Source organism: Erythrolamprus reginae, chromosome 8 (genome assembly GCF_031021105.1).
Source record: "Erythrolamprus reginae isolate rEryReg1 chromosome 8, rEryReg1.hap1, whole genome shotgun sequence".
In the NCBI taxonomy this organism is placed as follows: domain Eukaryota; kingdom Metazoa; phylum Chordata; class Lepidosauria; order Squamata; family Dipsadidae; genus Erythrolamprus; species Erythrolamprus reginae.
Window position 1 is genome coordinate 3,351,837 of NC_091957.1, and position 26,265 is coordinate 3,378,101.

Genomic DNA, 26,265 nt, shown 5'->3' on the forward strand with positions numbered 1-26,265 from the left:
ACGGGTTAAAAACACGGTTTCTACATCCTCCCTCCCTTTCACACCTAAACTTCCCCCCAAGTCCACGCCGCATGCCCGAAAACCCTTTCAAAAACAGAAAACGAAAGGGAACGTTAGAGAAACATTTTATTGAAGTTTAATAAAACGTATAAAGCCAACCGGGCTATTTACAAACAATAAATATCGAGGGAATTAGTAAATTCAGAGAAATTGTGTTGTGGGTCAATTCTGGATGAGGCTTTTTTTTGGTAACAAAACAAAACCAGAATAAAAATAACAATGGAGCACATCAGTCACAGAAATTGTCAGACTGAAGTTTTTGTCGGCAACACTAAAAAAGGGGCAGGTGTCCATGGTGGCGAGGGGCAGCTTCACACGTTAAAATGCTCGTTTCTTCCTCCCACTGTCAGTTATTCGAACACTGCACAAATTTGATGTACGTATGTCTGTACAAAAGCTAAGGGGGTTTTGTGGGGGTTTTTTGTTTAGGCAAAGGAAAGGAAAGCAAAGCAAAGGAAAGCAAAGAACAAAACAAAACACAAAAAACAAACAAACAAACAAACAAACAAAAAACAAAACAAAACGAAACAAAGCAAAGCAAAGCAAAGCAAAGCGAAGCGAAGGAAAGCGAAGGAAAGCGAAGGAAAGCGAAGGAAAGCGAAGGAAAGCGAAGCAAAACAAAACAAAACAAAACAAAACAAAACGAAACGAAACACCGCTAACCAGTGCTTAACAATCTGGAGGCCAACACTAAAAAAGTGGCAGGTGTCAATTGTGGCGGTTGTTTCCTCCTCCCACTGTCGACTCTTCGCACAATGCACAAATTTTGTTGACCCACATCTGTGCAAGAGCTAAGGATTTTTTTTTTGTTTTTTTTTTGTAAATTATATTTACATACATACATATTTACATACATACACACATATTTACATACATACATATTTACATACATACATATTTACATACATACATATTTACATACATACATACATACATATTTACATACATACATACATACATATGTACATATATACAAAAGAAGTTTTTTTTTGTTTTTTTTGTTTTTTTTTTGTTTTTTTTGGGTTTTTTTGTTTTTTTGGAAAAAAAACTATTTACATACATATGTACATAAGATTTTTTTGGTTTTTTGGGTTTTTTTGTTTTTTTTTTAAATCCTGAAGAGTCAACAGAGGGTTTGACAACTGGTCAAAAAACAAAACAAAAAAACCAAACAAAACAAAACAAAACCAAACAAAACCAAACAAAACCAAACCAAACCAAACCAAACCAAACAAAACCAAACAAAACAACCAAAACCAAAGCGAAGCGAGGGGAAGCGAAGCGAGGGGAAGGGAAGAGAGACTAAACAAAACCAAACCCACTACCCAGTGCTGTTACATCCTTGCTCAAAGAAAATGTAAAAGGTGATAATAATAATTTAGTCAGGCTGAGGTCTTTGTCGCCTACACTAAAAAAACTGGCAGGTGTCCATGGTGGAGAGGGGCAGCCTCAGACTTTAAAATGCTGTTGGTTGTTTCTTCCTCCCGCTGTCGGTTCTTCCCACAACACACAAATTTTACTTACATACATCTCTACAAAAGCTAAGGGGTGTTTTTTTTTTTTGTTTTGTTTTTTTTGAAAACCCTAATGGGTCAACAGCGTGTGCGCAACCTGGCGTCAGGGGGAGGGGGATTAGAAGATGCCTTTGGTGATCTTCCAGCCCCTCTTCTTCATCCTGGGAAGCGTGAAGCTGGAGTCTTGCTTCATAGCGGTCACCCGGCCGGGGACGCGCTTCCTGAGGATAAAGTTGTAAGTGCCTTTTGGGTTGATGGCATAGAACACGTTGGCATTGTTGGGGATGACGAACACTAGGGGGAAGAGGGAGAAAGAAAAAAGAAATGATTCCCTACTCCACATCGCTAACCCTAGCCCCAGCAGCAATAGCATTAGCATTTATAGAAACCTAGAAGATTGACGGCAGGCAAAGACCCTCCTGGTCCATCTAGTCTGCCCTGATACGACTTCCTGTATTTTATCTTAGAAACATAGAAACATAGAAGTCTGACGGCAGAAAAAGACCTCATGGTCCATCTAGTCTGCCCTTATACTATTTTCTGTATTTTATCTTAGGATGGATCTATGTTTATCCCAGGCAGGTTTCAATTCAGCAACTGTGGATTTATCTACCACGTCTGCTGGAACTTTGTTCCAAGGATCTACTACTCTTTCAGTAAAATAATATTGTCTCATGTTGCTTTTGATCTTTCCCCCAACTAACTTCAGATTGGGTCCCCTTGTTCTTGTGTTCACTTTCCTATTAAAAACACTTCCCTCCTGGACCTTATTTAACCCTTTAATATATTTAAATGTTTCGATCCTGTCCCCCTTTCTGTCCTCCAAACTATACAGATTGAGTTCATTAAGATCCATCTTAGGATGGATCTATGTTTATCCCAGGCATGTTTCAATTCAGTGACTGTGGATTTACCAACCACGTCTGCTTAGTTATTTTATTATTTATTATTTATTAATCAGATTTGTATGCCGCCCCTCTCCGCAGACTCGGGGCGGCTAACAGCAGCAATAATACAATGTAAACAAATCTAATATTTAAGTTAATTTAAAACCCCAATTTAGAAACCAATCATACATACTGACATACCATGCATAAATTTTATAAGCCTAGGGGGAGGGAAAGTCTCAATTCCCCCATGCCTGACAACAGAGGTGGGTTTTAAGGAGCTTATGAAAGGCAAGGAGGGTGGGGGCAACTCTGATATCTGGGGGGAGTTGGAAGTTTGTTCCAATGATCTACTACTCTTTCAGTAAAATAATATTTTCTCATGTTGCTTTTGATCTTTCCCCCAACTAACTTCAGATTGTGCCCCCTTGTTCTTGTGTTCACTTTCCTATTAAAAACACTTCCCTCCTGAACTTTATTTAACCCTTTAATATATTTAAATGTTTCGATCATGTTCCCCCTTTCCCTTCTGTCCTCCAGACTATACAGATGGAGTTCATGAAGTCTTTCCTGATACGTTTTATGCTTAAGATCTTCCCACCATTTTTGTAGCCCGTCTTTGGACCCGTTCAATTTGATCCGTATCTTTTTGTAGGTAAGACCTCCAAACTGGACCCACAATTAATCTACACAGTAAATAAATAGCGGCTAAAATAAAATCGGAGAATCCAATACGCAACTTTCAGTACCTTTCTCCTTTGAGATTATCTGGGAGAGCTCATAATTTTCTGGCTTATCATCGTCCAGGTTATGTTTGTCCATCGCTTTGCGGATCACCGCTGGGGCTTTTTCCTGGTTGGTCACCTGGAAGAGAGGTATTTAAAAGAGGCTCAGAGTGAAGCAAAGTTCCCTTCATTCCACCGTTAAGGCAGTTGCTATGCTCTCTAGTTGTTGCGCTGATGATGTTACCCAGTTGGGTCGCAAAATGTCTGCAAGGAAACCACCAAGCTCAGAGAGCACCAAGGACCCCCCAGTCCTCCTCCTCCTCCTCCCAATCTCACTCCCTCTAGCACTGGATGTTGTTCCCTAGTTGGGTCATGAAACATCTGGAAGAGAACCAGTAAGCTCAGAGCTTCTGTGAATCTTAACAAAGTCCCATTCCCTTCTAACACTGATGAAGTTACCTAGTTGGGTCATGAAAGGCCCCCACAGTTTAACTCCGAGCACAAATATTATCTTGAGAACAGCAAAAGGCCGTGTCTTTGTGGTTGTGCAAAAAAGACATGATTCTCACTAGGTGGGGTTCCACACCGATGCTCATTAGGTTCAAGTCTCATCTACAGACAGAGACGAGATTATTATTCCAACCTTCTTGCCTCCAGCAAAGCTTTGGGGCACCTAATGTTGTGGTTGGCTTGCAGCCAGGCCCTCTGGCAACAGACTTGAGCCTGATAAACTGGGGTCATCTGGGCATGGTCGGCCTGTGTGGCTGTCAGAGGAGGCAGACAGCGAGCCAGAGGAGGAGGAGGAGGGAGAGAGAGTCTGGGGGGGTGAGGAGCCTACAGAGGCTAGAGAATCCCCAACTGGGGATTTGCAGCCCCCAACTGAGGCTTTGCCAGGGTCTGAAAAGGAGGCAGAGGAGATAAGGGATCCGATTTTGAATGTACAGGTAAGAAGGTTGCAGGGGAGGCAGGAGCAGTTAAGGAGGCTCAGAAAGAGGAAGTGAGCACAGCTGTGCAGAGTCTGCACTCCCAGACAGTATATAAGGGGGAGGGAGTTGGAAGGTGCTCTTTGCAAGAAGCCAATGTTCGTGCCTCCGGAGAAGAGCCTACGAAGAGTGTTTTTGCCTGACAAACCTGGAGTACAGTACTGGACATTCATAGAGTTAATAATATGGTGAGTAGACTTTTGGCTGAGAAGCAACCGTGTGGGACTTTATCTTATCAACTTGGCCTCACGCCTGGATTTTGGCAGGGGAAAAGACATTAGAAACATAGAAACATAGAAGATTGACAGCAGAAAAAGACCTCATGGTCCATCTAGTCTGCCCTTATACTATTTCCTGTATTTTATTTTAGGATGGATCTATGTTTTTCCCAGGCATGTTTCAATTCAGTTACTGTGGATTTACCAACCACGTCTGCTAGAAATTTGTTCCAAGCATCTATGGCTCTTTCGGTAAAATAATATTTCCTCACGTTGCTTCTGATCTTTCCCCCAACTCACCTCAGATTGTGCCCCCTTGTTCTTGTGTTCACTTTCCTATTAAAAACACTTCCCTCCTGGACCTTATTTAACCCTTTCACATATTTAAATGTTTCGATCATGTCCCCCCTTTTCCTTCTGTCCTCCAGACTCTACAGATTGAGTTCATGAAGTCTTTCCTGATATGTTTTATGCTTAAGACCTTCCACCATTCTTGTAGCCCGTCTTTGGACCCGTTCAATTTGATCCATATCTTTTTGTAGGTGAGGTCTCCAGAACTGGACACAGTATTATTCCAAATGGGGCCTCAGCAGCGCTCTAAACAGCGGGATCACAATCTCCCTCTTCCTGCTTGTTTTACCTCTAGCTATGCAGCCAAGTCTTCTACTCGCTTTCCCTACCACCTGACTGCACGGTTCACCCATTTGGAGACTGTCAGAAATCAATACCCCCCCTAAATCCTTTGTTTTGTTTGGGTTCACGTTTGTGCCGTTTGAACAAACGTCTTCCTAAATAGACACTTGTTCCTTTTGGAACCTTTGTGTTTGAGTTTTAATTCGGGGCTAGTTACCGGCTGGCTACGGCGCATGACCGAAGACCTACCAAAATGCTTTTATACATGTTTCTATTATCAGTCGCCAATTTCACTCGGATGATGGAACAATCCTTGGACTGCTGCTTGAATGAAGGCAATGAGAAGTTTTTGCCAGCAATGGTCGAGACGAATGTTTCTTCTGAAACGGCTAACGTCGCCGGCTGGGAGGAGGATTCATTGCTGGAACTTCTGCCGAGACCCGATGTATCCACGGAGCAGGATGCGGGAGATCCCCCAGCCTAGAGAAACGGAAAGACGACGTTGAGGTTGAGATCTGCCTATCTTATCCTTTGTCCTCGCTGGGAGACATCTTTGGGGTGCTTGCAACAGGGACCCCACCGTGGTCCAAAGGAAGACGTTGAGAAGGTAGCCTTCTGACGTAGTTCCCCAAACATGGCCGACCCCCCTGAACTCAGATTCTTTTAATTAGGACCGCCGGCAGCCCCGGCAAAAAATGTTTCTCTCTCTGCATTCTAACAAATCTGTCCGGTAGGAAGATGAATAGTTATCTGCTACATTTAATCACTGCTGCCTTTTATCCCCAGGGCTACGGTAGGGATTTCGCTAGCAGCGGTGGCTTTTCTGTCCCAAGGACCAGCTCATAGATTTCCACTGCTCTCCTCTCCTCTCTTCTGCTTTCTGTGTATCAGGCACAGGACCCAGCTGTTCCTCTTGCTCATTGGCCATTTCCAGAACTGGGGGCTGTTGTCCGTCTGAGAGCTGATGGACAGCCCAGGCTTTGCCCCTCCCTCCCTCCCTCTCCCTACTTCTCTCTCTCCCCCCTCCCTCTCTCTCTCTCTTCATCTCTCTCTTAATCTCACTCTCTCCCTCCTTCTCTCTCCTTCTATCCCCCTCTCCCACACTCTCTTCATCTCTCTCTCCCTCTCTCTCTTCATATCTCTCCCCTCCCTCTTTCTCTTCCTCTCTCTTCCCCCCTCTCTCTATCTCTCTATCCCACCTCTCCATCTCTCCCTCCTCTCTTTCTATCCCCCTCTCCCTCTCTCCCACTCTTTTCATCTCTCTGTCCACTCCCTCTCTCTCCTTCTCTCCTTCTATCCCCCTCTCCCCCTCTCTCTTCATCTCCCCCCCTGCCCCCCCCCTCCCTGTGCCAGCTCCATTCCCTCTCACTCCTTGGAGCTCTCAGGTTGCCCCGATGCTGACCTGACTGTCACACCTCCTCCTCTGATTTGGCTGCTGGAGGGGCTGGTGACTGACAGGCCAAATCAGATAGTTTTGGAGATGGACTCTCAAAACGGTCTCTAAATGTTACACCTCAGTGGCAAGTGCAGTACTGCAAGCTACTTCTGCTGATCACTGGCTGCCAGCCGTTTGGCAGATCGAATCTCAGTAGGCTCAAAGTTGACTCAGCCTTCCGTCCTTCCGAGGTGGGTCAAATGAGGACCCGGATTGTTGGGGGCAAGAGGCTGGTTCTCTAAACCACTTAGAGAGGGTTGTAAGAGCACTAGGGTCTATAAATCTCAGTGCTATTGCCCTTCCTTCCTTCCTTCCTTCCTTCCCTTCCCTTCCCCCCCTTCCCTTCCCTCCCTTCCCTTCCCTTCCCTTCCCTCCCTTCCTTCCCACTGCCAGCAGTTCAATCCTCACCAGGCTCAAGGTTGACTCAGCCTTCCATCCTTCTAAGGGGGTCAAATGAGGACCCAGATTGTTGGGGGCAATTATGCTGACCCTCTGTAAAAACTGTTTAGAGAGGGCTGTAAAGCACCGTGAAGCGGTATATAAGTCTAAAATGCTATTGTCAAACATCTTCTATTATCTTCTGCCCCGTGCGACTTCTGGCCCATCGTATCTTCTCAAAGCACCAAGAAGACCATCATCTCCGCGTTCTCACTTCCCTGGTTGCTCTAAACCACCCCCCGCGCATCAAAGCCCTCCTATGCTCACCCCCTTGAAATGGGACCCCCTTGCATCCCCTCAGTGAGCCAGGGTCCTGTACCTTTTTCTCCTGGACCCAATCGGGCAACTCGGACTCATCGATGGGCTTCATCTCTTCCAGGGCAGAGTTGCTGGAACAGGCTGCGGTGTTGCCGGCAGAATTGGCCCAATTGCTGGGCTTCAGATGGCCTAGGAACTTGAAGTGAGAGCTGCTGCTGGCACAGGCGTCGCCATTGGGGGATGGTCGGCTGCGGGGAGAAAAGAAGTCCAGCCATAAATGACGGGCGTGGTTTTTAACTGTTGGGATTTGACTGGTTTTTTTAAAAAAAATGTTTTAGGGGGTTTTAATATTATTTGCATGTTTTATTTCTGGTTGGGAGCCACCTAGAATCCCTAGGGAGCATACAAATTGAACTTTAAAAAAAAAAAAAGAATAAATAAAAGTTGGGAGAAGGGCAGGGGGGGATTGGATGGGGCTGGCTCCCACCTTGAGTGGGGAGCGTGTTCCTGTAATAGATTGCAGGGAGGGAGGGAAGGAAGGAAGGAAGGAAGGAAGGAAGGAAGGAAGGAAGGAAGATGGGAATGAGAAGGAAGGAGATGAGAATTAGAAAGAAGGAAGGAAGGAAGGAAGGAAGGAAGGAAGGAGATGGGAATGAGAAGGAAGGAGATGAGAATTGGAAGGAAGGAAGGAAGGAGATGGGAATGAGAAGGAAGGAGATGAGAATTGGAAGGAAGGAAAGAAGGAAGGAAGGAAGGAAGGAAGGAAGGAAGAAGCCTCCTTTCCACAGGTCCCGTGTTTCCAGCAGTACCAGGTGGGGCACCTGCCCTCCTGCGTTGAAGACCCTCCTCCCTTCCCACTTACTCGCTCAACGGCTTAACGGAGCTCGTGGTCTTAAAGGCTTTCACCGTGTTGTTGGCCATTTCTGACAAGGGTTCGATACCGCACGAGAGGCTGTAACTGAAAACAAAAAAGCAAGAGAGGACGATGAGCACCGGGGCCACTTCTAGGAGACTTGGTCTAGTGCGGAAGGCATCAGGCTAGAAAGCTGAAGACGGGAAGTTCAAGTCCTGCCTTAGGCATGAAAGAAAACTAATCACCAGGAGGTGTTGAGTTCTGCCTTAGGCAGGAAAGCCAACCGGGCGAGTTTGGACCAATCACCAGGAGATAGGGAGTTCTAGCCCTGCCTTATGAATGCAAGCCAGCCCTGTTGATTTTGGGTCAATCCCTCTCCTTCAGTTCAACCCAACTCAACGTGCTGTTGTGGGGCAAATAAGAGGCGGAAGGTGTGTTGGGTCTGTTCGCAGCCTTAATTTGCAAAAATAATCAGGCAGGATACAAAGAAAGAAAAATATTTCTTGGCTTGACAAGAAGTCCTAAATTTATTTATTTTTTTTCTTTCTTTCTTTCCTTTCTTTCTTTTTTTCTTTCTTTCCTTCTTTCTTTCTTTCCTTTCTTTCTTTTTTTCCTTCTTTCTTTCCTTCTTTCTTTCTTTCCTTCCTTCTTTCCTTCTTTCTTTCTTTCCTTCTTTCCTGCCTTCTTTCTTTCCTTCTTTCCTTCTTTCTTTCTTTCTTTCCTTCCTTCTTCTTTCTTTCTTTCTTTCCTTTCTTTCTTTCCTTTCTTTCCTTTCTTTCCTTCCTTCCTTCTTTCTTTCCTTCTTTCTTTCCTTTCTTTCTTTCTTTCCTTCTTTCTTTCTCTTTCTTTCTTTCCTTCTTTCTTTCCTTTCTTTCTTTCCTTCTTTCTTTCTTTCCTTTTCCCTTCTTTCTTTCTTACTTCCTTCTCCTTCCTTTCCCTTCTTCTTTTTCTTCTTCCTCCCTCCCTCCCTTCCTTTCCCCTTCTTCCTCCCTCCCTTTTCTTCTTTCTTTCTTTTTTCTTTCTTTCTTTTGTGACTTGTTTATTGCCCATGTCCAAAATGGACTCTGAATGGCTGACAGCAATGCTAGCAATAAAAATACTAGCAATAAAAACAAAAAGCCTTAACTCACACACACACATCTATCCATTCAGATATATAAAACAATTTAAAAAATAATAGAACCGCTCTATTTGCAGCCCGGGAGAAGAACGGAGCCCTCTTCTTACCTTTCGGCTTCACTTAGCTGTTCCAATTCCTGAAACCAAGTCTTGAAAAGATTGTCCTCAATGAAGTTGTAACTATTACAAGCCGACTGGAGCAGCTTGATCTGGGCAATGACTTCAAACTCCTGCAGGAAGCAACCAAGATGTTTGGGCGTGTTTGCGTTTAAAGGGGGGGGAAACAGCGGTGGGTTTCAAATTTTTTAACTGCCGATGCTGTGGGCCTAGCAGGGAACGGATGCTACAAACTCCCCATTTCCTCCCAATCAGCTGGGAATCGGGAGGCAGAGAATAGAGGAGGGCAGGGCCGGCCAAAAGTGGTATTTACGTTGTCCGAACTACTTAAAATTTCCACTAACGGTTCTCCAAACTACTGAAAATTGCCGCCCGCCAATCAAAGCCAGCATCACTTTGGCAAAGAGGTCATTCCAAATTTCTAACTTTGAACTGCTGCCTTCCTCTTTTTCTCGAGATAACCGCACGAATCCCAGCGACCGATAAGGTCCCACAATGTCGTTTGGCGGGCCCCAGGGGAAGAGTCTTCTCTGTGGCGGCCCCGGCCCTCTGGAACCAACTCCCCACGGAGATTAGAACTGCCCCCACCCTCCCTGTCTTTCGTAAACTACTCAAGACTCATTTATACCGCCAGGCATGGGGGAGTTGAAATAGCTCTTCCCCCTAGGCCATTACAAGTTATGCATGGTATGTTTGTTTGTGTGTATGTTTGGTTTTATAATAGGGGTTTTTAGTTGTTTTTTTATTATTGGATTGTACATGTTGTGTTTATTATTGCTGTTCGCCGCCCCGAGTCTGCGGAGAGGGGCGGCATACAAATCCAATAAATTATTATTAAATTATTAATCATAATACAGGGGGTTCTTTGGCTAATGACGATTCATTTAGTGGCCCGGATGACAAGCAAAATCAATGGGGCAGACAGGTTTTACTTTACAACGTTGTTACTATCTGGGATTCGCTTAACGCCCGTGGTAAGAAAGATTGTACAAAGGGTTTTTTTTTTAAAAAGCACTCAAGTGTCTCGTTTAGCAGCAGGAATTTTGAGTGCTCGATTGTGGTTGTAAATCCGGGAATAATTGCAAATGACTGACCTTTCTTCTTTTCTCGAAGTTGATTAGATTTCCCTAAAAAAGAAAGAAAGAACCCAGATCCTTAACATTCCATGTTCTTAATAATAATAATAATAATAATAATAATAATAATAATAATAATAATAGTAGTAGTAGTAGTAGTTTATTAGATTTGGATGCAAAGCAGACTCAGCAAAGATAGCAAGGATCGCGATGTGTTTATTGGCACCCAAAGGCTAGATTTTTTTTTTTTTAAGGCGTTCAAGTCAAGTAAAATATGTTTCAACGATGAGGAATCTGACGGGCAACCAGAACGATCTTAATTCATTTAATTTAATTTAATTATTTGATTTATAAGCCGCCCAAGGCTAGGAGGAGAACCTACCTCTAATTTATCCTTCATGAAGGTGTCCAGCATCACCAGGTCGGTCAAGAAGGTGCCCAGGTAAGGAATGGTGCCTTGAATTACACCCTGGAATGGAAAAAGGAAAAATTAGGAAGAGGAATGGAGGCAGGAGAAACAGCAAAAAAAGGGACATCCTCGGTCAATCCAAACCACGGCTGTCCCAACGGTGCTTTCGCAAAAGGCAGCTGCATTTTTGTTCCGCCTTGAAAGACGTTTCCCTTCTCCCACGAGATGCTTCCCCAGTTCCAGACAGAAGTTTCATTTGCTTGGAGTTATGTTGTGTTGTTTAAGTGTCCCCTTTATTTTTTTTGAGCAGTGTATTTTACTCTTTTGTTATTGCCTACGACTGCACGCCCTCCAGAGTCCACTAGGAATTGGGCGGCTTAGAAGTGAAATAAATTAAAATAAATTAAATTAGATTCCTGTGCTTGGCCTTCCAGAGCGGACCGATCTCACGCCTAGGAAAAAAAGAAGGAAGTTCAGAGGCAATAGCTGCAGAATGCTTCCCCATCCTGGGCGAAAACCGTTTCCATTCCTGCCCTTGGGAAAAGCCCTGCTTTCATTTTATTTTACTTTATTTTATTTTATTATTTTGTTTTATAAAATTTATATGCCGTCCAACTGGGATTTTGCGGCGTCCTCACCATTTCTTCTTGACGCTGCAGGCGCTTCAGATCAGTTTTGGAGTGGATCTCCAGGGTGGCAAATTTGGAAGTCCCTTCCTGAAAGTTGAGTTTGAAAAAGAAGTCAAGGTGAATGGAACCAGCGCTGGACCAGAAATCGAAGGCAAAACCCATTAATACCTCCAGGACCGCCTTCTGCCGCACGAACCCCAGTGACCGGTCAGGTCCCACAGAGTTGGCCTTCTCCGGGTTCCGTCGACAAAACAATGTCGTCTGGCGGGAACCCAGGGTAAGAGCCTTCTCTGTGGCGGTCCCGACCCTCTGAGGGTCCGGCCAAGCCGTTCTTTTCCCTACTTTCCGGAGAAGACACCAATTCCAACCGAGGGATCCTTACCTTAATGAGCAGCTCCCTGCTCAAAGAATAATTGTTATCGTCCGAAAAGATTTCAGATAATTCGTGGAATACGCGGCAGCTATCCCTGCGAAAGGAAGGAAGAATTAATATTACAATTAATTATATTAACAATTCATATTAACGGTTGATGTTTTGGTCAGGTTGTGTGTATACGTTGATGTTACATGGAATTTGGTGTGTTTCATTTGTCTATGCAGTGGCGCCTCTACTTACGAACGTAATTCGTTCCGTGATCAGGTTCTTAAGTAGAAACGTTTGTAAGAAGAAGCAATTTTTCCCCAAAGGAATCAATGTCAAGGCAAATAATGCGTGCGATTGGGGAAACCACAGGGAGGGTGGAGGCCCTGTTTCCTCCCAGGAGATTCCTAGAGAGGCCCCACGGAGGCTTCCCCCTGACTTTTCCAGCCCTTTTTCCTCCTAGGAGATTCCTAGGGGAGGCCCCACAGAGGCTTCGGAGAGGGGCGGCATACAAATCTAATAAATAAATAAAATAAATAAGTAAGTAAATAATAAATAAATAAGTAAATCGTAAATAAGTAAATGAATTTGGGAAACGTTGGCATGAAACCGGTAAGGGGATAACAGGCGCTCATCTGCAGGGCCTTTTCCTCTTCTCTTGACTCACCGTGATACTTCCTCCCAAGTTTTCTTCAGCCTATGAATGGCGTAGCTCTGGAGGGCGGAAATGATGGCATGGAGGGAGGAGAAGTTCTTCAGAATTCGGCATAACTGCAGAGAGGGGGGGGGTTGGAAGAAATGACAGGTGTCAATCAGCTGCTCCGATCGCTGTCTTACGCCTACAGCGGTGCTTCTCCAATAGTGGGTCTCTCTGGCGTGGCGCGGAGCGAGAGGGGCGCGTGACCCTGAGGGAAGGTGGGTGGTGGTGGGTTTTTTGCCGCAGGGAGAAGGGTTGTTGTTGTTGTTTTTTGCACCGAACAACAGCCCGCAGCGCTGAGCAGGAGACGCAAAGTGGGGCAAAGAGAGAGAGGGAAGCCGGTTGGCTCCTCTAACGTACCTGGGCGATTTCAATCCAGCGCTCTACCACTTTGGCTCTCTGCTGGGGCTTCAGCGAGTTGTCCTTCAGGCAGGTGACGATGACGCAATTGGTGACGGTGTTGAACTGGGCGATGGTGGCCCGGATGGTGGGGGCCAAATGCTCCTTCCCTTTCTTGTCCCGCTGGGACCAGATGGAGCCCAGGCAGTGATAAGGCACCACTTTCATAAAGAGGTCCTGCGTCCGGCGGGGCGGGGGGGGGAGAAGAAAAAGGTTAGGGATCACTTCAAAGGAAGGAGGCACGGATGCAAGGACCACCGGGACTTATATATAAATATTCAGATCCAGGTTCAAATCCCAGGAAAAGGGTGTGGCTACCCGATGAAGGCAATCTCACACTACTGACTAGAGCCTACAAAACTTATGCCAGACCCATTCTCGAATACAGCTCATCTGTCTGGAACCCACAGCACATCTCGGACATCAACAGACTTCTATGTTTCTATCTTATTCTAGTATATATCAAACTGTCCACACGGACTGACAATCAATTTCACCTGCTGTTTTGTGCACATTCAACTTTCTACAGAACAAAGTGGGCCTTCTCCGGGTCCCATCAACAAAACAATGTCGTTTGGCGGGCCCCCAGGGGAAGAGCCTTCTCTGTGGCGGCCCCGGCCCTCTGGAACCAACTCCCCCCGGAGATGAGAATTGCCCCCACCCTCCTCCCCTTTCGTAAGCTCCTTAAAACCCACCTCTGCCGTCAGGCGTGGGGGAACTGAGATATTCTTTCCCCCTAGGCCTTTACAATTTATGCATGGTATGTTTGTTTGTAGGGATGTTTGGTTTTATAAATAAGGGTTTTTTAGTTGTTTTAGTATTAGTTTTAGTATTGGATTTACACGATGTTTTGTACTATTGTTGTTAGCCGCCCCGAGTCTACAGAGAGGGGCGGCATACAAATCCAATAAATAAATAAATAAATAAATAAAGTATTCAATGAGAATATTTCATTCATTCAGATCTAGGGTGGGTTATTTTGAGGGTCCCCTTTGTTTTCTTGAGCAGTATACAATCTGTAATAGTAAATAAGCACCATGAGAATTGTACTATAGGCATACCACAAATTGTCCAAGTTTTATTTCAATGTTTTTTGTGTGTGTGTGCGTTTTGTTGTTTGCATGTTGTGTGTTTAAGTAAAGTCTATTTTTAATTTTTTTTTTAAAAAAAAATGAATATCTCTGGTTTCAGTTGTAGCTGGACTTACAGCATCCATCCGGGTCAATTGCTCAGCAATCATATATACAGAAAAAGAGTGGAATTCGAACTTGACGTCCGGCAAGCAAATCTCGTCCCCCACTCCCTGTAGGCATCTGGGCATTGGCCAATCTGCAGCAAAAAAAAAAAATTAAAAAAAAAGGCATCAAGCAACAGATGAACAGTTATGTTTTTAACTTAACTTAAAATTGTAATTGGATTGATGGGCATTGGATTTGTTACTATGCATTGTTTTTACTATTGTTGTGAGCCGCCCCGAGTCTTCGGAGAGGGACGGCATACAAATCTAATAAACTATAAACTATAACTATAAAAGATTTGGCAGTAAACAAATAGACTATATATCAAGTGGGAGGTGAGAAAAGTTTGAAATTGGCTTGTTCTCTCGATTTGTCTTTTTTATATAGTATTATTATTATTCTAGTCTACTGGGCCCAGCAGGGGGCAGGGGGAGCTGTTTTCGCCCTCCCCAGGCATTGAGTGATGAGTCTGGGCACTCGGGCGCGTGCGATAGCATGCACCCGCGCTCTTTCGGCACCCGAGGGAAAAAAGGTTCACCATCCCTGCCGTAGGGGAACTAACTCCAGATTTGGGGAAGTCGTTACTCAGCCGCTCACCATCATTTACAGGCTGGGTGCACTTTTTCTCCCATAACTTGGAATAGAGGACTCGCGCCCGAGACTCCAAATCCGAGCCAGGGATGAAGCGACCGATGTAGCTGATCATCTGCTTAAGGCAGGAGTAATCCGGTGGGTGTTGAAAGTCTTCGGGGTAAAGATCAATCCAGGCTCCCAGGATGGATGACATGGTCCTGGGGGAATTAAGAGGGAGAAGGAGGCTGAGAACTTTGGACAGCTTTATTTATGGAAGAGAGGATAATTTGGTTGCTCGGGGGTCGAAATAGGGGGTCCCTGGGGTTCCCTGAGCTTGATGGTTTTCTTGCAGGTGTTTCATGGCCCAACTCGATAACATCATCAGCGCTAGGAGGATATGCGGAGAGGAGGAGGAGGAAGAGGAAGAGGAAAAAAGAAGGAGCAGGGGGAGAAGAAGGAGCAGGAGGAGGAGGAAGGAGAAAAAGGAGGAGGAGGAGGAGGAGAAGGAGAAGGAGAAGAAGAAGAAAGGAAGAAGAAGAAAGGAAGGAGAAGAAAGGAAGGAGAAGAAGAAGAAAAGAAGGACAAGGAGGAGGAGGAAGAGGGAAAAAGAAGGAGGAAGGGGAGAAGAAGAAGGAGCAGGAGGAGGAGGAGGGAGAAGAAGAAGAAGATGATGAAGAAGAAGAAAGGAACAAGAAGAAAGAAAGGAGAAGAAGAAAAGAAGGACAAGGAGGAGGAGGAAGAGGGAAAAAGAAGGAGGAAGGGGAGAAGAAGGAGCAGGAGGAGGGAGAAGAAGAAGAAGATGAAGAAGAAGAAAGGAAGAAGAAGAAAGGAAGGAGAAGAAAAAAAGAAGGACAAGGAGGAGGAGGAAGAGGAAAAAAGGAGGAGGAGGAGGAGGAGGAAGAAAAGAAGGAGGAGGAGAAGAAGAAAAGGGAGAAGGAGAAGAAGCAATGTCAATAAGGAAGCCAGATCCACTTAACAACTATAGTGAGAAAAGTGATAACATGGGGCAAAACTCCCTTTAAAAAATGTCCCATTGGGGGCTCAATTGGAATGGCAAATTGAAGGATACCTGTCCTTTGAAAGCTAAGATTTCCCCTGGGTTGGGAGGAGCGTGGTGGTGCAGTTTTCCCCCTCCCTTCCCCGGAGAAAACACCTTGATGTCTAGAAACTTGAAAAGAGAGACAATAACGCACTGGCGCTTACTTTCTCAACATTGTCCGCTCTTCCAGATTTCCATTGTGTTTGTTGCCGATCTTCTCATACCTACATAGAAAAAAGGTGAAAAGGATGTTTATGCAAAACTTACTTTGTCTGTCTTCAACAGCTGTTTGTTCGGGCTTTTCCCCATGTAAGATCCAGAGTGTTTTTGCGACGTTTCGATGAGATCACACCCGTCATCTCCAGGCTGATGTTTTGGGCTTTGTGCTGCTGCGAATGCAGTCACTTTATTCGCAGAAGCACGGAGCCCAAAATATCAGCCTGAAGATGACAGGTGTCATCTCGGCAAAACATCCCAAAAACACTCTCAATATTACACGGGGGAAAAACCAAACACACCAAAACCCACATCTGTCTGTCTGTCTGTCTGTCTGTCTGTCTGTCTGACTGTCTATCTAGCTATCTAGCCATCATCTCTCTATCTCTCTGTGTGTCTTATGTATTTATATATTTATATTTATTTATTTATAAATAAATATATATTTATATATAATTACACACACACACACACACACCCTGGGTGATAAACCTGGATTGAGAGATGGTCACCGAGCCAAATCGAGAAAGGATTAAGATCCCACACTACAAGTAAGCAAACATTTGGGGTTGGGGTTGGGGTTGGGGGGGCGGTGCTGGAGCTAACACAGTAACCTGTCAGACCAGTTTGAGGATAATCTGCTTTGGAGGAAAAGAGGAAGCAGTTTATTCCACGGAACAAATCATAACATGAGGTGTAGGTATGTTTCATGAAAGGGTAGATGGGCAGATTGGTAAAGGTGGCGGGAGAGGGGAAGAAGGAGGGAAAGAAAGAGAGAGAGAGAAAGAAAGAAAGAAAAGAGGGAGGGAGAGAGGGAAGGGGGAGGAAGGCAGGAAGGAAGGAAATAAGAAAGAGGGGAGGAAGGAAGGATGGAAGGAAAAGAAAAGAAGGAAGAGGGAAGAAATGAAAGAAGGAAGGAAAAGAAAGGAAGGAAGAGAGAGAGAAAGAAAGAATGCTTCAAGAGTCTCTCTCTTCCTTCCTTTCCTCCCTTCCCTTTTTATCGTTCACCTTTGGAATCCATCCTTCATTGCAAGAAGGAAGGAAGGAAGGAAGGAAGGAAGATGAGAGGAAGGAAGAAAACAGATGAGAATAAAAGGAAGGAAAGAAGGACCCAGGATGGGATGGACCGACTGCTTTGCTTGCTTTCTACCTGTTTCCCAAACTCAAACCCTTCCAAGATCCGACAGCCGCCCCCCATCAGGTGCCAAAGGTCAAAGGCAGCCCCAAAGGAACGCCAACCCTTTTGGGTAGGTCACCTGCAGCCCACAAGAGAGGCTACGGCTCAGGTCTGGAAAGCAGGAGGGAGGAAAAAGGATTACCAGCTAAACAGGAGATCCAAGACCTGCTTGGTGGTGGCAAATGACCTGTAGGTACATAGGAATATGGAGAGGTAGCTGGTGTCTTTGGCCTTGAACCCCAAGAGGAGGTATTCTACCAACTTTTCCAGGGTGCCAGCTTTGATGGTCCGCATTTTGCATGTCTCGTAGATGTTTATGCCTGACTCATTCTTGCCCTGCGGGAGATTGGAGAAAATCATGAGGCGGGGAGTTCCAAAGGCTGCCTTAACCAAGGACACTACGGGGTTCGATTGCACAAAGGACTTGCCCTCCTTTCGGTTTAGGGTCCCACACGGCACGGGAGGAAGCAAACCAACAGCGAGGTGAGTGAGGACCCACACTTGTTAGTATTGTGTTTTGTGTCGGGGAGGGTGTGTGTGTGTGTGTTTCTATCTGCAGGGATCCACTCAAAAGTCTCCACTAGTCCAGACACAACCGTCTGAGCAGGAGAGGGACAGCTTTGACAAGGCCACATGATGCCTCTTCTAGATGAGCTAGGTGTGATTCAAGATACTAACGACGAGCTACAAAACCCAATGTGGCGTAGAGCCTAGAGCAGTGTTTCCCAACCTTGGCAACTTCAAGATATCTGGACTTCAACTCCCAGAATTCCCCAGCCAGCATTCGCTAGCTAGGGAATTCTGGGAGTTGAAGTTCAAATATCTTCAAGTTGCCCAGGTTGGGAAACACTGGCCTAAAGGGATTACAAATCTCTCAGAAAAAAACATTTCTTCTGAGCAGCTGAAACATTTTGAATCTGAGGCCCCAGGGAGGCTTCTCCCCGCCTTTTCCCGCCCGGTTTCCTCCCGGGAGATTCCTAGAGAGGCCCCACGGAGGCTTCTCCCTGCCTTTTCCGGCCCTGTTTCCTCCCGGGAGATTTCTGGAGAGGCCTCACCGAGGCTTCTGCCCGCCTTTTCCCGCCCGGTTTCCTCCCGGGAGATTCCTAGAGAGGCCCCACGGAGGCTTCTCCCTGCCTTTTCCGGCCCTGTTTCCTCCCGGGAGATTCCTGGAGAGGCCCCACAGAGGCTTCTCCCCACCTTTTCCCGCCCGGTTTCCTCCCGGGAGATTCCTAGAGAGGCCCCATGGAGGCTTCTCCCCGCCTTTTCCCGCCCGGTTTCCTCCCGGGAGATTCCTGGAGAGGCCTCACGGAGGCTTCTTCCCGCCTTTTCCCGCCCGGTTTCCTCTTGGGAGATTCCTATAGAGGCCCCACGGAGGCTTCTCCCCACCTTTTCCCGCCCGGTTTCCTCCCGGGAGATTGCTAGAGAGGCCCCACGGAGGCTTCTCCCTGCCTTTTCCGGCCCTGTTTCCTCCCGGGAGATTCCTGGAGAGGCCTCACGGAGGCTTCTCCCTGCCTTTTCCGGCCCTGTTTCCTCCCTGGAGATTCCTAGAGAGGCCCCACGGAGGCTTCTCCCCGCCTTTTCCCGCCCGGTTTCCTCCCGGGAGATTCCTAGAGAGGCCCCACGGAGGCTTCTCCCTGCCTTTTCCGGCCCTGTTTCCTCCCGGGAGATTCCTGGAGAGGCCCCACAGAGGCTTCTCCCCACCTTTTCCCGCCCGGTTTCCTCCCGGGAGATTCCTAGAGAGGCCCCATGGAGGCTTCTCCCCGCCTTTTCCCGCCCGGTTTCCTCCCGGGAGATTCCTGGAGAGGCCTCACGGAGGCTTCTCCCCGCCTTTTCCCGCCCGGTTTCCTCTTGGGAGATTCCTAGAGAGGCCCCACGGAGGCTTCTCCCCACCTTTTCCCGCCCGGTTTCCTCCCGGGAGATTGCTAGAGAGGCCCCACGGAGGCTTCTCCCTGCCTTTTCCGGCCCTGTTTCCTCCCAGGAGATTCCTGGAGAGGCCTCACGGAGGCTTCTCCCCGCCTTTTCCCGCCCGGTTTCCTCTTGGGAGATTCCTAGAGAGGCCTCACGGAGGCTTCTCCCTGCCTTTTCCGGTTACAGTTTCGGAGGCTCGTGTCTGTGAAGTGCAAAAAAAAAAATCTTAGACACCCGGTTCTTATCTAGAAAACTTCGTAAGTGAAGGCGTTTTCCAACCCCGGAGAGGGTAAAATATAAACAAACTCCCGCTCACCCTTCGAACGCCTTTGTAAACAGGGCGATTGACAAGAATTTTCCGGAGAGAAATACTGTAAATCACATTCTCTTCAAACACATCCTCAATATCAGTCGTAGTCTGAAACTGAAAAAGACAGGGAGGGGAAAGAAAAAAAAACACATTATTTTTCAAAACCGCCAAAGTCCTCGACCTGCGACCGCAACGGAGGGGGACGTTTCTGTGGCTAAGCCAGACCGATGGGAAGGCGGGTGAGTGAACTTGGCCCCGTTTTAAAGCAGCTTTCCTTGCCACTGTGGTTAAGTCAACCGGCGCAGAGGATGAGAAACGAGTAAACTGGTTGTTAAGTGAATCTGCCTCCTCCTCCCCCCCCCATGGACTCGGAAGGTCACAAAGGGGGATCACGTGATCCCCCAGATTACTGCTGCGACTGTCATAAATTTGAGTCAGTTGCCAAACGTCCCAATTTGGATCATACTGCAAAGATTGTGAATTTGAAAACTACCTTCCTTCCTTTCTTCTTCCCTCCCTACTTCCTTCTTTCCTTTCCTTTCCTGTTTTCCTTCCCCTTCTTCTCTCTTCCTTTCCTTTTCCTTTCTTCTCTCCTCCTCTCCTTTCCTCTCCTCTTCCCTCCCTTTCTTCTCTCTCCCTTTTCTTTTCCCTTTTCTTTTCCTTCTCTCCCTTTCCCCCCTTCCCTTTCCTGTTTTCTTTCCTTCTTTCTTTTCCTTCTCTCCCTTTCCTTTCCTCTCTCTTCCTTTCCTTTCTTCTCCATTCCTTTCCTTTTATCTTTCCTTCCCTCCCGTCCCTTTCTCTTTTCTTTCCTTTTTTCTTTTCTTCCCCTCCTCTTTCCTTCTCTCCCTTTCCTCTCCTTCCTCTTCCCTTCCCTTCTTTTTTCAGCATGGAATTTGGGGCATGGGGGAAAAAGCCCCTGTCTTTTGCTTTATGGCCTGGAAACTTCCTTTCCTTTTTTCTTCCCTTCCCTTTCTCTTTCCTTTCCTTCTTTCTCTTTCCTTTCCTTCCCTTCCCTTTCCTTTCCTTTCCTTTTTTCTTTCATTTCCTTCTTTCCTTTCCTTCTCTCCCTTTCCTTTCCCTCTCCCCCCTTCCTTTCTCCTTCCCTTCCTTTCTTTTTTCAATATGGAATTTGGGGCATGGGGAAAAACCCCCCCTCTCTTTTGCTTTATGGCCTGGAAACTTCCTTTCCTTCTTTCTCTTTCCTTTCCTTCTTTCCCTTTCCTTTTTTTCTTTCCTTTCCTTCTTTCTCTTTCCTTCCCTTCTTTCTCTTTCCTTTCATTCTCTGCCTTCCCTTCCCTTCCCTTCCTTTCTCCTTCCCTCCCACTCTTTCCTTTCATTCTCTGCCTTCCCTTCCCTTCCCTTCCTTTCTCCTTCCCTCCCACTTCCCTTCCCTTCTTTTTTCAGTATGGAATTTGGGGCAGGGGGAAACCACCCCCTCCTTTTTGCTTTATGGCCTGATAAACTTTGAAGAGCTTTTCGTGTCCCTGAGCGCAATCTGCCCGAGTTTTTTTCAGAGGCGCAGAGTCCACCCGAAAGCCACCCGCATTCTTGGCATCCCAATCGCAAGCCAAGATCTCATATTACTTTCCCTCCCACTGTCCCCCGCTGCCTCCAGATAACGCTGGCTGCAAAGTCCTGCGTAAAAGTACAGTTGGAACCGACCAAGGGACGGGCTTGACATACTAATTCCTCTCTGAAAGCGGCCGGAATTCCTTCCCGGTGATTAAAGGCCTGGTGCTGCGTTGCAGAACAAATCCTGTTTTCTAAACCGCTTGAATTAAATGTTCCCGCAGAGATTGCATTCCAACAACCCCAAGTTATAACAGCTGCAACATCCTTCCTTCCTTCTTTCTTTCCCTCCTTCCTTCTTCCTCCCTCTTTCTATCCTCCCTTCCTTCCTCCTTCCTTCATCTCCCTCTCTCCTTCCTTTCCCCTTCCCTCTCCCTGCCTCCTTTTATCATCTTTTCTTTCCTCCTTCCTCCCTCCCTCTCCCTCTCTCCTTCTATCCCCCTTCCTTCCTTCCTTCCTCTTCTCCTCCCTTCCCCCTTCCCTCTCCCCTTCCTTCCATCCTCCCTCACCCTCCCTCCTTCTACCCTCCCTTCCTTCCTCTTTCCTTCTCCTTCCCTCTCCCTCCTTCCATCCTCCCTTCCGCCTTCCTTTCTTCCCTTTCTCCCTCCACCCTTCTTTCCTTTCTTCCTGAGCGCAATCATGCCCAATTTGACCGCTTGGCTGCCATGTTCCTTAAGCGAATCACTGCTGTTGTTAAGCAAATCCAATTTCCCCCATTGACTTTGTTTGTGGCCTTACCAAAACATTATAAAGTTTGTACTTTATAAGGCCTTGGTAAGACCACACTCATTGCATTCAGTTTTGGTCACCACAATGCAAAACAAAGATGCAGAGAAGAGCAACAAAGATGATTAGGGGACTGAAGGCTAAAACATATGAACAACGGTTGCAGGAACTGGGTAAATGTCCTGTTTGATGAAAAGAAGGACCAGGGGAGACAGGATAGCAGTCTTCCAATATCTCAGGGGTTGCCACAAAGAAAAAGGAGTCAAGCTATTCTCCAAAGGGTAGAACAAGAAGCAACAGGTGGGAAACTAAATGGGGAGAGAAGCAACTAAGAACTAAGGAGGTATTTCCTGACAGTGAGAACAATTAACCAGTGGAACAGCTTGCCACAAGAAGTTGCGAATGCTCCAACACTGGAGGTTTTTAAGCAAATGTTGGATAACCACCTGTCTGAAGTAGTGTAGGGTTTCCTGCCTAAGCAGGGGGTTGGACTAGAAGACCTCCAAGGTCCCTTCCATTCCCTAGAATGTGGTGTAATTGTACGCCAAGCCTTTCCAGAGAAAAAACTTACTCGCCATCCCTTCAGGGCACTTTCCACCCATCCTCACGTCGATCACAATTCCAGCCAACTCAGGACTAATCCAGGAATTACCCCGGTGCCAGTAAAACAATGTCATCGTTTCGGTTTCTACGTTTCTTGCCTCCTGCCTCTCCCCCCCAGTTCTCCCGAATCTTTCACCCTGTTCCTGGAAACAGTTGGGTCCAAAGACACCAACGTCTGAAATAGTGCATATTATCAGAAACAAAAGTGCCATCTCCTGGAAAAAATAGAGTCCCAGACTTTTGCACACAGCTGAGAAGAAAACAATGACGGTTTGTGTCTCTGTGATTGGAAGAGGACGGCAGCAAGGCTTGTCAAGAAAGGATGAATCAAGGGATGGAAACCTGACGTAGCAGATTCGGTGGGCAGCTCACGGGGTTGTGATGCGGCCGGAAGGAGGAATGCCCCATTTTGCTGAGTGCGCCTCCTTTCAATTTCCTTCCCCTTTTTTTAAATTCAGAAAGCTGATTCAGTTTCACCGCGAAGGGTCATTGGTGGGGAGAGAGAACTCTCGGCCCAGGCGCCCCGGGGTGAAGGAGGAATTCGGGGAAAACCTGCCGTAGATTCAGGGGCACGTGGTTGGTGGGGGGGCTCGTAGATCACGCTGTGCCCCGTTTTTGCTGAGTCGGTTCCCTTTCGCTGCGTTTCTCCGAAACCAGAGGACAAAAATTGGGCCTGGCGAATGGGATGGAGTGGGAGTGGGTTGGGGTGGGGACGAAACCACAGATGCTGGTGAAACTGACTGGACTAAGGACACTATTTTCCTCCCCAAAAATTAAGCTGCATCTTATACTCCAAAAAATACAGCAATTACTGGCCAGCTGCCTTGCAAGACAAAACACCGTGTATATATATATATATATAAAGAGACTTTTTCTTAAGTGCCTCTTTGGACCTGAGAGCCATCAAATCTTTCATAATGCGCTTTTGAGGACTAAGGGCCACGATGACCCACACTTAATGGATTGAGGTACCCACGATGCTGCCCAGAGGTTACTTAAAACCTGCTGGCTTTCTAAATCTATCTGCTTGAGTCAAAATGTTGGCAGGATCGTTTTCGGATTGCCGAGATCCACAGCCAAAAATTCCCTGATGGGTGCGCTGGATCGCCAGGGGCTGTTGGGCTGCGCATTGCCGCATGAGAGCTAGGAGGCTTTCTCACCCAGCCCTCCAAGTTGGTTGAAACGATTCTGGGCAATGTTTATGCGTTAGCCTACTTGGCAGGGTTGTCGTTAGCATGGAATGATCAGGGAGAATGTCCCGTAAAGGCCACATTTGGAGATGGGGCTGCGGCGCAGATGGGCTTATTTAAGTGATCGTATTGGATCCTTCCTTCCTTCCTTTTCCTTCCTTCCTTCCTTCCTTCCTTCCTTCCTTCCTTCCTTCCTTTCCTTCCTTCCCTTCCCTTCCCTTCCTTCCTTCCTTTCCTTCCTTCCTTTCCTTCCTTCCTTCCCTTCCTTCCCTTCCTTCCTTCCTTCCTTGAATATTACATCCTGACATCCTCAACGTATGCCCAAAATCGGCGTCGTTAAACGAATCAGTCTTTCCCATTGTTTCTGAGGGTCCCAAAGGGTGATTGTATGACACCCCCCCCCAAGGGACATTGCAACGGTCATAAATATGAAGACCAGTGGAAAGTCCCCTCCGCCCCCCAAATGCCATTCAAACTTTGGAACGGTGTACATCAAAGACTTATTCTCCTCCGGTTTTCAAATTCGGAGCTTTGCAATAAGATCGCACAACCTGCTTAACACACCCTGAAAACACAAACAGAACTTGTCTCCAGTCTTTCAGAAGAAAGAGAGCGGAGGGGATGGGGGGGATCGATTGGCCTCAAGAGAAGTCTTCAAATGAATCACAACTTCCTATTATTCAACCACCTTCCGTTCCTGTTATATAATTGCATCTTTTGTTTGGTGTTGCTCCGATATTTTTAGGCAACGCTCAGGGCACACAAACCCATCGCCAAGCGGAAACTGTGCAAAGGGGCTGGTTTTTAAGCTTCTGTAGCTGTTTTATTCCCACCCCCTACCCCGGTGGGTCGGTGATTTCGAACATTAAGATCTTCAGCCTTGAGGGCTAGAAGCTTGGTTTTTTTATAAAAAGAAAATCCACCCAGCAACAGGGTCATACCCATGTCTAATTGCATGAAAAAGAGCATTCTCACAAGTCACAAACCATCACATCCCACCTGTTGTTTTCACCCGCCTCGTGATTCCCTAATTGCAAATAATAATAATAACTTTATATTTTAAATTATTGTTATTATTATTACTATTATTATGGTTGGCTGGGTCTAGCGTTTTTTATCTCAGTATTTCTGCATTGTTATATCAAGCATTCCATATCTGCATATCATCACCCTTATTCAAACTTTATCACCACCGTAATTACTCATTTTGAAATATACATATAAATATACATATAATTGTTGTTGTTGTTATTACTACTACTACTACACTACTACATGCACCAAAGACAAATTCCTTGTGTGTCCAATCACACTTGGCCAGTAAAGAATTCTATTCTATTCTATTCTTTATTCTATTCTTCTTCTTCTACTACTACTACTACTACTACTACTACTACTACTGTACTACTACTTACTACTATTTATTTAATTTATTTATTTTGTCCATTACATAATACACATTGAAGAGAAAGAAATGTAATAATATAAGTAAAGAAAAGAATAGAAGAAAAGATATAAAAGTATAGGTGAACATATTTGAAAGGAAGAAAAGATAAATGAGATAAGGAGAGACAATTGGACAGGGGACGGAAGGCACACTGGTGCACTACTACTACTACTACTACTACTACTACTACTACTACTACTCCTCCTCCTCAGTGGCCTTTCAGACAATTTCAATTTTTTGCATTTACTTCTGGGAAAGGCCTGGAAGAAAAGAAGAAAGAAGCAGCCTGGAACAAAATAAAAACAAAAGCAACTATCTTTTCCCAGCTGCCCCGTGCAAATAACCAGTGACAATCTTTTACTTTAGCATCTCGGGTGTTTAAAAAAAACCCAAATTGCCAGCAGTCCTGGACGGACATAAAGAGGCGTTAAGTCTGGCACCGTTCGGGCACACACTGAATTCAATCCCTCCAATATCTCTTGGTTTCTCCTTGCAAAGGAAGGGAAACGTCCTACGAACATCTGCGGCTCTGCTACATCAGCTAAAAAGTCCATGAGTCAACAAAGCAGAATTGGAGAGAGAAAAAACAACTCCCTCTCTGCGTCCAATTCACAAAATTCTAGGATGGTTCTTTCTGGCTTTAAAAAGGAACAACCACCACAAGTACACACAGTGCTCGAAACGTACAGCCACCTGCTAATTGTGAGCACTAAGAATATGAAAAAAAGATGACACGTTGCCCGAAGAACCTAGCAATTGTGCAAACTATGGACTAGAGCCTTGATGACATGTGGCGTGTGGAAGCTAGTAATTGCATTAACTAAGGGCTAGAACCTTGATGAAGACATTTTAGGAATTGAGTAAGTGCAATAACTAAGGATTAGAAACCTGGTGATATTTTACTCGTGGAACTTATTAAGTGTAAAAACTGAGGATTAGAACCTTGATGACCGACAGTTAGTGGAACCTAGTCATTGCAAGCAAGGATTAAAAACTTGAGAATTTCCTGAAATGCACAGTCAGAGGAGGAATGCCCAAATATTTGCATGCAAAGACGGTCCGGGGACTTAATTTCCTGCACCCCTCAAGGACTAGAGCCTTGAAATACAGACTTGCAAAAGGCTGCCCATCACTTCTACTTACAAACTTTTCTACTTAAGAACCTGGCCACAGAACGAATTAAGTTCTTAAGTAGAAGTACCACTGTACTCCAAAATGTATTGAAGAAGTTTATATGGAGAAAATTTTAAAAAAAATTACCACCCCTCCCCTCCCCTCAAAAATCCCCCCTCCCCACAATGCCTGGCACTGCCAACTTAATTTTCCACAATGCCCTAAAGCAATGCCCTGTAAGGAATATTTTAAATAATGGCTGCGCTGTTTACTTGGACACCAGCCCTTGGCGCCCCCCAAACGGAGCGCTCTCGTGGTGTTTTACACACACACAAACACACCAGC

At 45.9% G+C, this 26,265-nt stretch overlaps 1 protein-coding gene across 3 annotated transcripts in view; it reads right to left on the bottom strand.

The window, feature by feature from the left end:
- Nucleotides 1–110: 110 nt before the first annotated feature.
- The window catches only part of RALGDS (ral guanine nucleotide dissociation stimulator), a 67,028-nt gene continuing 40,873 nt past the window's right edge, over nt 111–26,265 (bottom strand). For all 3 annotated transcript variants that reach the window (XM_070758496.1, XM_070758495.1, XM_070758494.1), the window contains exons 2-18: nt 19,279–19,386; nt 17,197–17,390; nt 15,826–15,885; nt 14,647–14,840; nt 14,019–14,140; nt 12,773–12,988; nt 12,383–12,486; nt 11,737–11,821; nt 11,364–11,441; nt 10,699–10,785; nt 10,335–10,367; nt 9,232–9,353; nt 8,014–8,109; nt 7,213–7,399; nt 5,270–5,500; nt 3,211–3,325; nt 111–1,868 (exon numbers count right to left, since the gene is read on the bottom strand). In XM_070758496.1, the coding sequence (XP_070614597.1) occupies nt 1,693–1,868; nt 3,211–3,325; nt 5,270–5,500; nt 7,213–7,399; nt 8,014–8,109; nt 9,232–9,353; nt 10,335–10,367; nt 10,699–10,785; nt 11,364–11,441; nt 11,737–11,821; nt 12,383–12,486; nt 12,773–12,988; nt 14,019–14,140; nt 14,647–14,840; nt 15,826–15,885; nt 17,197–17,390; nt 19,279–19,386 (2,208 nt within the window). In that variant the 3' untranslated portion in view covers nt 111–1,692. The remainder of the gene's footprint in view (nt 1,869–3,210; nt 3,326–5,269; nt 5,501–7,212; nt 7,400–8,013; nt 8,110–9,231; nt 9,354–10,334; nt 10,368–10,698; nt 10,786–11,363; nt 11,442–11,736; nt 11,822–12,382; nt 12,487–12,772; nt 12,989–14,018; nt 14,141–14,646; nt 14,841–15,825; nt 15,886–17,196; nt 17,391–19,278; nt 19,387–26,265) is intronic.